This window comes from Mauremys mutica, chromosome 10, assembly GCF_020497125.1.
Source record: "Mauremys mutica isolate MM-2020 ecotype Southern chromosome 10, ASM2049712v1, whole genome shotgun sequence".
Taxonomy (NCBI): Eukaryota; Metazoa; Chordata; order Testudines; family Geoemydidae; genus Mauremys; species Mauremys mutica.
In genome coordinates this window covers 12,435,983-12,450,142 of record NC_059081.1, presented here as the reverse complement: position 1 = coordinate 12,450,142, position 14,160 = coordinate 12,435,983, and the positions used below count along the sequence as shown (strand labels likewise).

The window sequence follows — 14,160 nt, the reverse complement described above, 5'->3', positions numbered from 1 at the left end:
ACTTTCATGGCAGTTCTCTGAGTTAGGTCAGGTTTAATGTCTATATATATTTACTAGGATGTCATTGCGTTACCTGCATTTAAAGATTAGTTTCTTATTTTACAGACAGTACCAATGCCTCGGCACCCACCACTACCCCAGCACCCACAGCTACGCTAGGTAAGCGGGAGGAATGGAACTGATTGATAAGTATGAATCTTAAAATCACAATCAAAAATATTTTGCTACAGAAAAGAATTGTAAAATATAACTGGGGATAATGATGATTTAATTGTGAAGACTCAACAGAGTAGCTGATGTCAATTTGGAATTTAGTCAGTTTCTAAAAGGCGTTTAAAGGAAGCTTTCAGGTCCTCCGTTTTCATCACCCTCTAGCAGTGAGACACCCACTGATTGTCTGACTCTACAGGAGAACCACTAACACAGGCTAGACACAACGCAATATCAACTGCCCAAAGTAAAGAAACTGACTAAACGGAGAAAAATAGTTTTTCCCCTCTAATCTCTCTGTTAAAGCCATTTTGCAAATAAAGCACGTAGCAAGTTTTTTTTTTGAGGTAGAGAGTGTTTTAAGTAGATGGAAGTCCTTTTTAAAAATCCCTAGTTTTATTTAAACATGTGGCGCTAGAAAACTTGGGTGTTGAAAAATAATAGTAAATAAAACATACAACTTCTGATGATATAATGGTGAATACTAGCACATTTGCTGATGATATCAAAGAGCACATTACCCACTTGAAATCCAGTCAATTAAAAACATGACTTTACAGTAATTTCAGAACCTATATAAGTCCCTGAGCCACCTGGCCAAATTCTGTGCAGTTAAAATTGTGTTACCTGTGTTTTCCTCACCCTACAGTAGTGTGAGACCCATATAAAGAGAAGGAGAAACTTTTTATGCAGGGGAAATAGTGACACTGACTATACACATGGTGCTGTCAAATATATGGAGTAAATAAACTAAACAGAGAAAACATTCCCCCCTGTTCTAGTCTTTCAGTTGTAGCCATCTTGTAACTATAGCAGTTAACATGTTTGTCAGCCAAGAGCAAGATTTTTAGGCTTGAGGAGATTCCTTTAATAATACTGATATTTATTTCTATGTATGTCTGTTGAAGGGGACCCTGGGTCAGTATATGTTTACTGGACTGTGGTTGTGTGGTTTCTATTAAAAGGTGACAGAAATCATATATAGGAGGTATCTCCACCACACCTTCCTCAGTTGCAAGAGCTAAGGAGAAGGAATAAAAATGTCAAAGGCATAAAAACATCCATTTGCAAGGATGATGTAGCATTATTTTGACAAATAAATTTTGCAGAATTTTAATATACTGTGCACAGAATATTTAATTTCTGGGTGCAGACTTTTTACTTTTTAGCGCAGAATGCCCCCAGGAGTATAATGTGATAACATTCAATGTATCTAGTAATAATTGGCACATTACCATAACAAGCGTCAAGAACAGCACATCTTCCATTTGCAAGGAAGTTAAAACTTTCATGGCAGTTCTCTGAGTTAGGTCAGGTTTGATGTCTATATATATTTACTAGGATGTCATAGCGTTACTTGCATTTAAAGATTAGTTTCTTATTTTACAGAAAGTACCAATACCCCGGCACCCACAACTACGCTAGGTAAGCGGGAGGAATGGAACTGATTGATAAGTATGAATCTTAAAATCACAATCAAAAATATTTTGCCACAGAAAAGAAATGTAAAATATAACTGATACTGATGATGATTTAATTGTGAAGACTCAACAGAGTAGCTGATGTCAATTTGGAATATAGTCAGTTTCTAAAAGGCGTTTAAAGGAAGCTTTCAGGTTCTCTGATTCATCACCCTCTAGCAGTGGGACACCCATACAAAAAATGGGGGTGGGACTTATTGTCTGAGTCTACAGGGGAACGACTGACACAGGCTGGACATAACGTGATATCAACTGCCCGAAGTAATTGACTAAACGGAGAAAAATAATTTTTTCCCTCTAATCTCTCTGTTAAAGGCATTTTGCAAATAAAACACGTAGCAAGTTTTTTTTCAGGTAGAGAGTGTTTTAAGTAGATGGAAGTCCTTTTTAAAAATCCAGAGTTTTATTTAAACACGTGGCGCTAGAAAACTTGGGTGTTGAAAAATAATGGTAAATAAAACATACAACTTCTGATGATAGAACGGTGAATAGCCAGCACATTTGCTGATGATATCAAAGAGCACATTACCCACTTGAAATCCTGTCAATTAAAAACATGACTTTACAGTAATTTCAGAACCTATATAAATCCCTGAGCCACCTGGCCAAATTCTGTGCAGTTAAAATTGTGTTTCCTGTGTTTTCCTCACCCTCTAGTAGTGTGAGACCCATATAAACAAAAGGAGAAACTTTTTATGCAGGGGAAATAGTGACACTGACTATACACATGGTGCTGTCAAATATATGGAGCATGATCTGCAAGGAGGATATAGCTGTTTGGAGTCTGCCAATCTGCTGTACCTTCTGCTGAACACATGGCGCCAGGGCCGCCCAGAGGATTCCGGGGGCCCGGGGTCTTCGGCGGCGGGGGCCCCTTCCGTTCCGGGACCCGCCACCAAAGTGCCCCGAAGACCCGCGACGGGAGCCCCCCGCCGCCGAATTACCGCCGAAGCGCAGCCCGGTCTTCGGCGGTAATTCGGTGGCGGGGGGGGGAGGTCCCCGCCGCGGGCCTTCCGGGCACTTAGGCGGCGGGTCCCAGAACAGAAGGGGCCCCCCGCCGCCGAAGACCGGGCTGCGCTGCGGCGGCGGGTCCCGCTCCCACCCCCCGCCCCCAGTCCCGGTCCCGCTCCCGCTCCTCCCCCCCGCCCCCGTCCCGGTCCCGGTCCCGTCCCCGGCCCCGGCCCCAGCCTCTTACCAAGCACGTCTCCGGCGGGGCCTGAGCTCCGTCCCACTCAGAGCCGCGTGGTGAGGGGGCGGGGCTGTGAGCTCCACGCCGAGCGGAGGCAGATGCCCCGCCCCCTCCCCACGGCGCTCTGAGCGGGGCGGGGCTCAGGCCCCGTTGGAGCTCCCAGCCCCGCCCCGCTCACCACGCGGCTCTGAGCGGGACGGAGCTCAGGCCCCGCCAGAGACGTGCTCGGTAAGAGGCTGGGGCCGGGGCCGGGGCGGGACCGTCTCTGAGCGGGGCGGGGCTCAGGTGCCCCGCCGGAGACGCTGAGGCTCCAGGAGAGGGGCGGAGGCGGGAGCCTCTGCTCTTCTCTTGGGGGCCCCTGCGGAGCCCGGGGACCGGGGCAAATTGCCCCCTTTGCCCCCCCCTCTGGGCGGCCCTGCATGGCGCTGACAATCCCAGGGTTTGTTCCCTCTGATCCTCCCTAGTGGTTTCAATGAATATATCTTATCCTAACATTACTCCTGGGGGAATTCTGTGTCACTGTGCAATGCAGAATTTTGCAGAAATTAAGGTTCGCACAGAATTTCCTTTCCTCCTCAGAAATGGGCTGCAATGCTGCTAGTCGCCACAAGGGACTACTGAACCCAGCAGAGCCCAGCTCGCACATTGAGGACACTTCTGGGGGGAGGTGGGTGAGGGGGAACTAGTGGGTTGCAGGCAGCTGCAGTTCCCAGCATGCCCTGAGGGAAGGAGAGGGCAGTGCAGGGGAAACCCTGTGAAAGTCTGGGATCAAGCATCAGGCCGTTTCTTCCTCTGGATCCCTTGGCTCTGAGGGAGGAAGGGGGCATATGTTTAAGCTGGGGGAAGGCACGGCTGGGCTCCGGAGGGTATTGGTGGTGGGATCAGAGAAACAGGAACTGGGTTGTCAGAGGGTTTCTTTAACTCTCTACTCCTGGGGGAATTTTTCTGTTTGTGTGTATTGTTACAGACACACTTGCTGGCAGGTATTTTGAAATAAATTACCAACATAACTGAAACTGGTGTGATCGTGTAGTGTTATTTTGACAAACAAAATTTGCAAATTTAAAAATTGTGCTCTGAATTATTAATTTTAGGATGCAGAATTTTTAAGTTTTAGTGCAGAATGCTCCCAGGAGTATAATGTGATAACATTCAATGTATCTAGTAATATTTGGCACATTGCCATAACAAGCATCAAGAACAGCACATCTTCCATTTGCAAGGAAGTTAAAACTTTCATGGCAGCTGTCTGAGTTAGGTCAGGTTTGATGTCTATATATATTTACTAGGATGTCATAGCGTTACTTGCTTTTAAAGATTAGTTTCTTATTTTACAGAAAGTACCACTACCCCGGCACCCATCACTACCCCGGCACCCACAACTACGCTAGGTAAGCGGGAGGAATGGAACTGATTGATAAGTATGAATCTTAAAATCACAATCAAAAATATTTTGCTACAGAAAAGAATTGTAAAATATAACTGGGGATAATGATATATTTGATAGTGAAATTTTAACATTAGTCCTGGATTTAATTCATGCTGATATCCCCAATGGTTTTGGTAATCCATGTCTAAAATGTGGTTATTTGATTTGCACGCTACCAATGGTAACATTAACATAACAAACCGACAAGGACATCACATCCCCAGTTTCTAAAAAGTTAGAACTCCCAGGAGCAGGGGTGAAAGTGAGCCGGTACGGGCCGGTACGGGCCGGTACTCCATACTGGTAAGAACCCGCACCGGCCCATACCCAGCTCATACGGCAGCGCTTTAATGTCCCTGCCCCTTTTGCGTCCCATGGGGGGCCCTGCCAGTAGGGTCTGTACCGGCAGGCCGCCGAAGTGGGGGGGACCAGGTAGCAACGTTAGAGCACTGACGGTCCTTTGCTGTGGCAGTCCTTTGCTGCCCCTTCCCCCCATCGGCGGCCTGCTGGTCGGGTCTGTACCGGCAGAGTTGCCCACAGGGGAGACAAAAGGGGCGGGGACATTAAAGCGCTGCTGTGGCAGTGCTTTAAGGATGGGCCTTTGCCGCGGCAGCGCATTAATGTTGCCGCGCTCCCCCACCCCCATTGGCGGGGCCACTGATGGGGGGAGGGAGCGGGGAGGGTGACCAGACAGCAAGTGTCAAAAATCAGGACGGGGACTGGGGGGTAATAGGCACCTATATAAGCAAAAGACCCCAAAATCGGGACTGTCCCTATAAAATTGGGACATCTGGTAACCTGGGGGTGGGAGGGGGTGGCACAGCAACATTAAAGCTTTAACGTCCCTGCCCCTTTTCCCTCCCCCCCCCGGCCGCAGCTGGGTGGGGGCGGGCAAAGAGAGCAGCTGCCCTGGGGCCGGCAATTTAAAAGGGCCTGGAGTTCCGGACGCCGCTGCTGTTGTAGTTTAAATCAACACGGGAGCCCCCAGCGGCGTGGGCCAAGGGCTGACTGGGGCATGCTAATTGTGGATAAGAAACAATAGTGCCAGTAATGTAACTGTGCTAAGCTAATATCAATAGCGGGTGATATTAGAAGGGTATTGGTTACATAATGGAGCGTCAATTTCAAATATAAATTTCAAATAGTTTCAAGTACACTTGCCCCTGAACCCCCTGACAGTTTTTATGGTTTTACAATCACATTTTCCTAGATGTTTTCTCTCCCCTGCTGCTGTGAAAGACTCACACAAAAACAAAGAGGGGAAACTGATGCATTTACTGGTTATATCAGCGAAACAGCGAAAATAACTGTATACAAAGTGCAGTCCCAAGTGAACAAACAAACCAAAACAAGAACTGAAGAAAAATGTATATTTTCCCCCTCTGCTCATCATCAGCAGCAGCAGCAGGAGCATAAGTGCAGTGTGCCCAGCCAGTTGATAGCATTGTCACCAGCCTGGTGAAGAGCCAGTAGCCCCCGTCGAAGTAAGTCAGCAGGCAGTTGTCAAGGATATGTGACATAGTCTGAAGTTGACCACAGCTACATAGTGGGCCATTAGAAAAAAACCATTTAAAGGGATAGGCCACACAATTGCCTTGTCCTGTTTGGAACCAGTTCAGGGATGGCCACAGGCGCCATGGCAACTGAAAACCCGGTGGACGGATGGTTCAGCTGGTGATGAGAATGTGATTGATGGTGGTTGTTACTGACACTCGTCACACCAAGCGAATTCCCTCGTCATATGGCATAAGAGACCATAAAGGGCATCTAGAAGACAGGCGAACTGGAGGGTGGTTGAAGAGGTCTGAATACAGAGACAAGTTCTCATGGATCTTGGCCAGGAGCATGATTAGGGTGACCAGATGTCCCGATTTTATAGGGACAGTCCCGATTTTGGGGGCTTTTTCTTATATAGACACCTATACCCCTCACCGCCATCCTGATTTTTCACACTTGCTATCTGGTCACCTTAAGCATGATGGAAGCCCCCTCACAGCGAATATGCTTTGTTAGTAAGTATTGGCAGCCGCAGCAACGGAGTTGCACATAAAATGCCGGTAACAATGTGCATAGCTTTGTTAAGCATATATTTACCAGACTGTTCTAGCAGGATTTGCATTTTAAGATTGATTTAATCACTTTTCTACATCACTCTACCATACCTTCCCTTCCTGTGCCAGGCAGAAAGAAATGGAAGGAGTAAGGGGCCAGATTATCAAAGGTATTTGGGTACCTAAAGATGCAGATAGGCCCCTAGTGGGGTTTTCAGACGTGTAGAGCCTAAATCCCATTGAAATAAAAGCATTTTTAAAAATCCCATCAGGCATCTATAGGCAGCTAAACTCTTTGTAAATCTGGAGCAGAGAGTTTACCTGGTGCCTAGGCTACATACTGGTGCCCTGCACAGGGAGTGAATTCATCCTTGGTGCTGACACTCTAGGTTCTGTTCCCACCAACTAACCCTGGCGGTTTCGTATTCAGCCTGTATGGAATTACACTTATTTTCCATGGTAACATTTGAAACAGTGATGTGACCAGTGGACAAGGCCAGCACATCTCCCAGTTGCTAAGGAGTTAAAATAGCCATGTCATCTAGTTGCCTTTGCAAAGTTCAGACCCAATGGCGTTTATACATTTACCATTTCCTTGTATTCTAAGATTTTGTTTCCTTTTTTCATAGGAACTAACAATTCCACAGCTTCCCTGACGACAACAAGTAAGCATGGAGAAATGGAAGGGATTGATCATTTAGGGGACTAAAAGCACCTGACCCAAATAGGATGCTATGGGAAAATAATTAGAATTAATAAATAATGATGATATAATTCTGAGCAGCCAGAACTATTTTCACTCTGAGCAGAATATACATCTTTCTAACAAATGCCTTAGGCCAGCAGAAGGCATTAAGGGCTCATTCCTTCAAGTTGCTGAGCATTCTGGCCCCAGTCCAGCAAATCACTTCTCCGTGTGCTTGAAGTTTAAGCATGTGAATACTCTATTGAAGGTAAGCATGTGTTTATATGCTTTGCTGGATCAGAGCTGAGTGGTCTGCACCTATAAGGATCTAACCTATAGCAATTAGCATTGAGACAAAGAAAGACTTTGAGATTATCTTGTGATCTCCAAATACACCCGTAGCATGTCTGAATTTGGAGATCACTAGATAATATTCAACTACCAATTATATACCATTGTTACATGTTCAGAACACTAGACGTACATCAGGTAATTGATATATCTGTGATGTGGTCTTATTATACAGCTGGTTCTCTTATCCACATTGTACTGATGGTGAAATTGAGACACAAAAGAGGCTTGTTTTCCACTAGAAGTTTTTGCATCATTTGTCTACGGCCAGTGCAGCTCCACAAGTGCTAGTAACAGTGGAAGCACTAGGTTAAGACAGTGACACGATGGTAAAATGTCTGTGCCCGGTTCTGGATGCACAATGTAAAAAATCCTACGGTACGTACAGCCAATGAGAATAAATACTTTTTCCAAGGGCAAATCATGAGTCCTTTTTGGCCTTGTTTGCTTAGAGGAAAACTTTCAGGTTTAGAATTGATTGCATAGCATGATTCATCTGTGGTCTCATTGTTGCATGCCCGGCCAGATCCTCAGCTGCTGTAAACAGGCATAGCTCCATGGAAGTCAGGCGGGGGAGGGATAGCTCAGTGGTTTGAGCATTGGCCTGCTAAACTCAGCATTGTGAGTTCAATCATTGAGGGAGACATCTGGGGCAAAAATCCATACTTGGTCCTGCTAGTGAAGTCAGGGGACTAGACTGGAGTGGACTTGACAACCTTCCAGTTCTATGAGATAGGTAATATATGTATATTCTACACCAGCTGAGGATTTGGCCTACTGTCATAAGGAATGTTTAAGTGTTTGAATTTTCCTGAAGCATAAATAGTTTAATAGGAGGAAAATGAAAAGCTTCCATCCTCCTGGTCTAGTGCACTGTTCAGCTGTATCAATATCTTTCCTCTTAGAAGCACCTCTGCCCTGTGCAAATAAACCATGCAATGGCAGTGCTAAGTGTATTAACCTATATCAAGATTATACATGCCAGTGCCCATACGGATACTACTACACAACATCAGGATGTCAGGAAGGTGAGTTGGGGGTGATCCGTTTTCTTAATCCACTGCACAGACAGTGGTGCATTTTCTATACTCATTCTAATTTTCTCGGTGAAAATATACATGGTCTGGGCAACTCTCCTCCACTCTGACCCACGCTGAGTAGTACTTTACTCTGCAAATAGTTCCCATTGGGTTGACCTGTTTTATCTCCTGAAACATTATTGAAACAAAAGGATTTAACACACTAGAAAAAATTGCACTCCCACAGTGCTAAGGGTGTGGAATAAATTGTGTGAAAAGCAGGCAGAAATCCCAGGGTAAGTAGAGCTAATGTTTATGGCCAAGATTGTAAAAAAGCAGGTGCCCAAAATAGGCTTCTAAAAAAATGGCCTGATTTTCCAAACCGGTGAGCACCCACCAAGTCCTGTTGAAGTGGGACTGCATAGGAGCTGCTGGATGCTCAGCATTTGGGGACATTAGGCCTCTTAGGTGCCAGCTTTTCAAAGTTATTTAGGCACCTAGAGATGCATATTGGCACCAAGTAGGATTTTCAGAAGTGCCTAAGCAGGTTAGGCACCTAACACCCATGATTTCAATCATTAGACACCTTTGGGCACCACTGTACCTTTGAAAATCTGCCCCAAAATCCATACATCATAGAATCATAGGACTGGAGGGGACCTCGAGAGGTCATCTAATCCAGTGCCCTGCACTCATGGCAGGACTAAGTATTATCTAGACAATCCCTGACAAGTGTTTGTCTAACCTGCTCTTAAAAACCTCCAATGATGGAGATTCCACAACCTCCCTAGGCAATTTATTCCAGTGCTTAACCACCCTGACAGTTGGAAGGTTTTTCCTAATGTCCAAACTAAACCTCCCCTGCTGCAAATTAAGCCCATTGCTTCGTGTCCTATCCTTGGAGAATAAGGTTAATTTTTCTCCCTCCTCCTTGTAACAACCTTTTATGTACTTGAAAAATGTCCCCTGAGTCTTCTCTTCCCTCTCTGTCCTCTCTTCTCCAGATTAAACAAACCCAGTTTTTTTCAATCTTCCCTCATAGGTCAAGTTTTCTAGACCTTTAATCATTTTTGTTGCTCTTCTCTGGACTTTCTCCAATTTGTCCACATCTTTCCTGAAATGTGGTGCCCAGAACTGGACACAATACTCCAGTTGAGGAGTAATCAGCGTGGAGTAGAGTAGAAGAATTACTTCTCGTGTCTTGCTTACAACACTCCTGCTAATACATCCCAGAATGATGTTTGCTTTTTTGGCAACAGTGTTACACTGTTCACTCATATTTAGCTTTTGATCCGCTATCCAGATCATTTTGTATTTTAATCCTATCCTCCAAAGCATTTTCAACCCCTCCCAGCTTCGTATTCTCTGCAAACTTTATACGGGTACTCTCTGTGCCATTATCTAATTCACTGATGAAGATATTGAATAGAACCAGACCCAGAACTGATCCCTGAGGGACCCCATGTCGACCCCTAGACTCCCATTTATGAAAATCTTGGCTTATGCCATTAAATGCTGTAATACTTAGACATATCCTGGTTTTGTTTGCATTGAGCCACACTCATAGTTTAACATTATTTTAGTAGAAGAACCACATCAGTTTCTCTTCCCTCCGTGCCCACTGATAGCAGGGTTTAGCCCTTTGTTGATAAGGGTTGGTTAAATGAATACTTATCCCTTCCTGTCTCCTCCAATAGAAGAAAATTAGCAAATATGGATCCTATGTAGAGCTGCTTCTCATTTCTAAAACATGGATAACCCAACATTTAACCCTGTTAATTACAAATGCAGTGTAATGAATTAATGTCTCTGCTTTATTTTTAGGAAAAGTATTCCCTGGACAGTTTACACTGAATATACCGTATTCTGACAGTATGGCAAATGAAGGCTCTTCAGAGTATAAGATATTATACAGCATCGTCACAGATTTTGTGAGTTATTTAAAAAAATTCTTCCATATATATTTAATCGTGAGATCTGCTTCCTAGAATGAGATATGTGCAGGAAGATATGGGACCTCAAAGTGGAGTCTTGGTCAGTGTAACTTACACCTTCCTCTACCTCCATCACGGGACATGCTACATCAGTCTAGACCCCTTTACACGGCAGCCAAATTCTACCCTCAGATACGTACACACATCATTCCTACGGAAGTCAGTGGAAGTTGCATGTATGTGTCGGAGATCAGAATTTGCCCCTAATTTGCTTACTTGCTTCCCTTATGAAAAAGTCCTGCAGAACGTAAAACAAACAGACCCTATGACAGGGTGCTATCCCTTTAAGAGCAAGGCAGGTTGGAAGCCCTCTCCAAGGTATTAAATAAAAGTTGGTGCAGGGACTGCAGTCTGGGAGCAGGCTGTGGTGAAATTAGGGCCTAGAAGCGGATAAGAAACTGAGTTTGGCAGTATAGGTTGTGCCTGAAGTATTGTTCTCTTTCTTTCATAGATAAGAAACCAAGATTTGGCCTTGTATACTAGAGCTGGCCAACAAATGGGATTTCTGTCCCACAGGAAATTCCAAGTGTGCAAGATTTTGTTTTGTTCCAGATCGGATCAAAACATCAAACTTCAGTATTTCCCATGAAAAGGAAATTCCCATTTGGGAACATATCAATGCTGCTGGCACCTGTCCCAGGTCTCCCTGTCCCTTCCTCCCGGCTGACTTAGGATGGCAGGGAGGGGGAGGGAGAAACCTCCAGTCGAGGAGGAGAGGGAACCCCCTAGGCTGATAGAAGGGAAAACTCCACTGCTACCTCCATTTTTTCCATTGCCGCTTTCATAGAAATCGACATGTTCCTGCAAAACATTTACATTTTTTGACAAAACAGCATTTTCTGCTGGAATATTGTTCAACTGGAAATATTCTGACCAGCTCTGTTGTATACCTTGAATCTGTACAATTTTAAAGCTCTGGGAACCTGTATCCTAAGGCTTCTGTATCTGCACACTTTTTTAAATTCAAATGTTTCTACAAGGAATACAAATTTATTTTCTTATTACAAATTCTGTACTTTTTGTATAGCCTCATGCCTTGATTGGAATAACATGCACGTCATAATAAACATGATCCTACTCAGTGATAACTATTTGAACATCATCAGCAAGTTCGAGACAGTAATTCTCAATCATAAGAGTAAAAGTAGGTTACAGTTTTATACAGGAAAAGGTATTCCTACCATCTGACCATAAGTAAAGGCCAACATTTTCAGACATTGGTGCCTAAAGGTTAGATGTCTAAATATGGATTTAGGCACCGAAATAAGAGTCCTAATTTCTGTTCCATAAGTAGATGAATAGTATGAATGAGGGGAATGTTAAATACCATGTGCAGATGTATAAACATTAACTGAAGTCTTGGAACATCTTTCCTGGGGAAGTGGGATGATTATACTAGTGTTCTTTAATGGACTATGATGATAGATTTGCTCATCATAAGAGGTGATTCTTGGTGCCCCACATGGCACTGATAGGTGAAGGGAAGGGAGATTTTGCTAAGAAACCTGTGTGAGGAGGTCTCGAAACAGAAGCCACTATGAGTTTCTCATTGTGGGATTTCCCCTGGGTACTTAAGCCAGGAGGATGGAATCTGTGTATGAGTGTGCCCGCACACACACATCCTGGTGCTCAAAGAAGGGGGCTTAGCCACTAAACCTCCCAGATCCACATGAATATCTGTGAGGAACAGGAACATCTGTGGGCAGATGTGCCTCCCCACCATCTCCTGGGTTCACTGTCCTGCACATGCTCTCTAGCTGTGAGCCTCCATTGGACCTGTGCTACCAAGGTTTCCTCCATTATCCAGTGCTTCTGGGAAACTTCCCTCTACCGTACTTTAAGTGGTGGGGGGAAAGCTCCAGTGCACACCGTCGGGGGCTGGATGGGGTGGAGGAGGAAGCACAGAAAAGTTACCGCTGCTTAAGACTCAACTAACCATTCACCGCTTGCCAAGGGGGCAAGGAGGGAAATGATGTTCATCCTGAACCCACCCCGTCCCTGGTCTGCTTCCTGCTGCCTCCGTCCCTGGTCTGCTTCCTGCTGCTTCCGTCCCTGGTCTGCTTCCTCACCATGGATATCAGAGGCCCAAGGATGCCCCTCCATAGTGTCGTGGGGAACAGGGTTTTGGTTCCACCGGGGTGGCTGAGCCCCCCTCCCCCTCGGGCCAAGCTGGATGAGGAAGATCTGTGCACAGAGTCATCTCTTTAAGTGTGGATCCTGGGAGGATGGTGCTCCCTACAGTGTCTGTATGTAGTGGTAATTTATTATTATACCCATAATTGTATGGCCCACTCCGGCATTCCTTGCTTTGGCCGAGCTCTCTTAGGAGTCAATAGGAATTTGCCTGGACATGGCATGAGGAACTCTGGGCCTTTGATTTCCCTAACTGGCTCTGAGAGAGATGAACCCTGCAAATTTTCCTTGGCTATTTTGTTCTGTGGTCTTACAAAGGTATAAACCAAATTCATTTTATCTTTCATAGTGCAAAACAGCTTTCAAAAATGAGACAGACTATGAAGAGACGATAATTGTGAATATAAAGTAAGTTCAGCAGCTCCTGTGTGTGTGTGTGTGTGTGTGATCTTTCTTTGTGTACATAGCATAGACACAGAACACATAGCTCACATTGCTTTCTTAGTTTGCCCCAGCTTATATACCGTCAATCCTCATTTAATCCAATGAGATGAGCAATATGAAATGAACTCAGCTCAACGAGGTTTCAGATCAGTGGGGACTTCTTGCTTTTGGGAATTTGGCACACTTTTGAACATACACATTTAACATCAGAAGTTTCAGACTCATCCTGTGTGTAGGGTGAGCTGAGACAATACCCTATATACCCCTTGATGCACAGCAGAACTCCCACTAGTAACAATGGGAGTTTTGCAAAAATACTGAGATTAGAATATGGCATTGATGTGGTACATACATTTTTAGGGCTAGATTCCAAGAACCTTACTTATGCTGAGTAGCACTTTACTCCATGGGTATTCCCACTGATAATAGCCAATGGAGCAAGACAAACATGGCATGAGACCCTGTTCATCATAAATACAGGTATCAGAATCTGGCCCTTAGTAAAATTACTGTTGTATTCAGCAGCATTAAGAGGGAAAATGTTTTGGGGGCACATTTAGGACCACTCTGACTTCAGCCTTTTACTTATTTGTACCAGGGCCACCCAGAGGCGGGGGCAAGAGGGGCAATTTACCCCAGGCCCAGCAGGGGCCCCCACGAGAGTTTTTCGGGGCCCCTGGAGTGGGGTCCTTCACTCGCTCCGGGGGCCCCAGAAAACACTCGCGGGGCCCGGGCCCCCGGAGCTTCTTCGCTCCCGGTCTTCGCTGGCGGGGGGTCCTTCCTCTCCGGGATAGAAGGACCCCCCCCGCCACCGAATTACCGCCGAAGCGGGACCTGCCACCGGAGTGCAGCCGGGTCTTCGGCGGTAATTCGGCGGCGGGGGGAGGGTCCTTCCGTTCCGGGACCCGCCGTCTAAGTGCCCCGAAGACCCGCGGTGGGGGCTGCACTTCGGCGGCGGGTCCCGCTTTGGCAGTAATTCGGCGGAGGAGGGTCCCCGCTGTGGGTCTTTGGGGCACTTTGGCGGCGGGTCCCGGAACGAAAGGCCCCCCGCCGCCGACTTACCGCCGAAGCGGGGCCCCCCACCGCCAAAGACCCCGGGCCCCCGGAATCCTCTGGGCGGCCCTGATTTGTACATGTACATATGCACTTAACACAATGTGCAAAAATTACTTGG

At 45.7% G+C, this 14,160-nt stretch overlaps 1 protein-coding gene across 1 annotated transcript in view; it reads left to right on the top strand.

Annotated features, from left to right (window-relative positions):
- The window catches only part of MUC13 (mucin 13, cell surface associated), a 44,769-nt gene that overhangs the window by 15,911 nt on the left and 14,698 nt on the right, over positions 1-14,160 (top strand). The window contains exons 6-12 of the mRNA XM_045032822.1: positions 106-159; positions 1,600-1,635; positions 4,218-4,271; positions 6,990-7,025; positions 8,302-8,424; positions 10,240-10,346; positions 12,892-12,950. Of these exons, the coding sequence (XP_044888757.1) occupies positions 106-159; positions 1,600-1,635; positions 4,218-4,271; positions 6,990-7,025; positions 8,302-8,424; positions 10,240-10,346; positions 12,892-12,950 (469 nt within the window). The remainder of the gene's footprint in view (positions 1-105; positions 160-1,599; positions 1,636-4,217; positions 4,272-6,989; positions 7,026-8,301; positions 8,425-10,239; positions 10,347-12,891; positions 12,951-14,160) is intronic.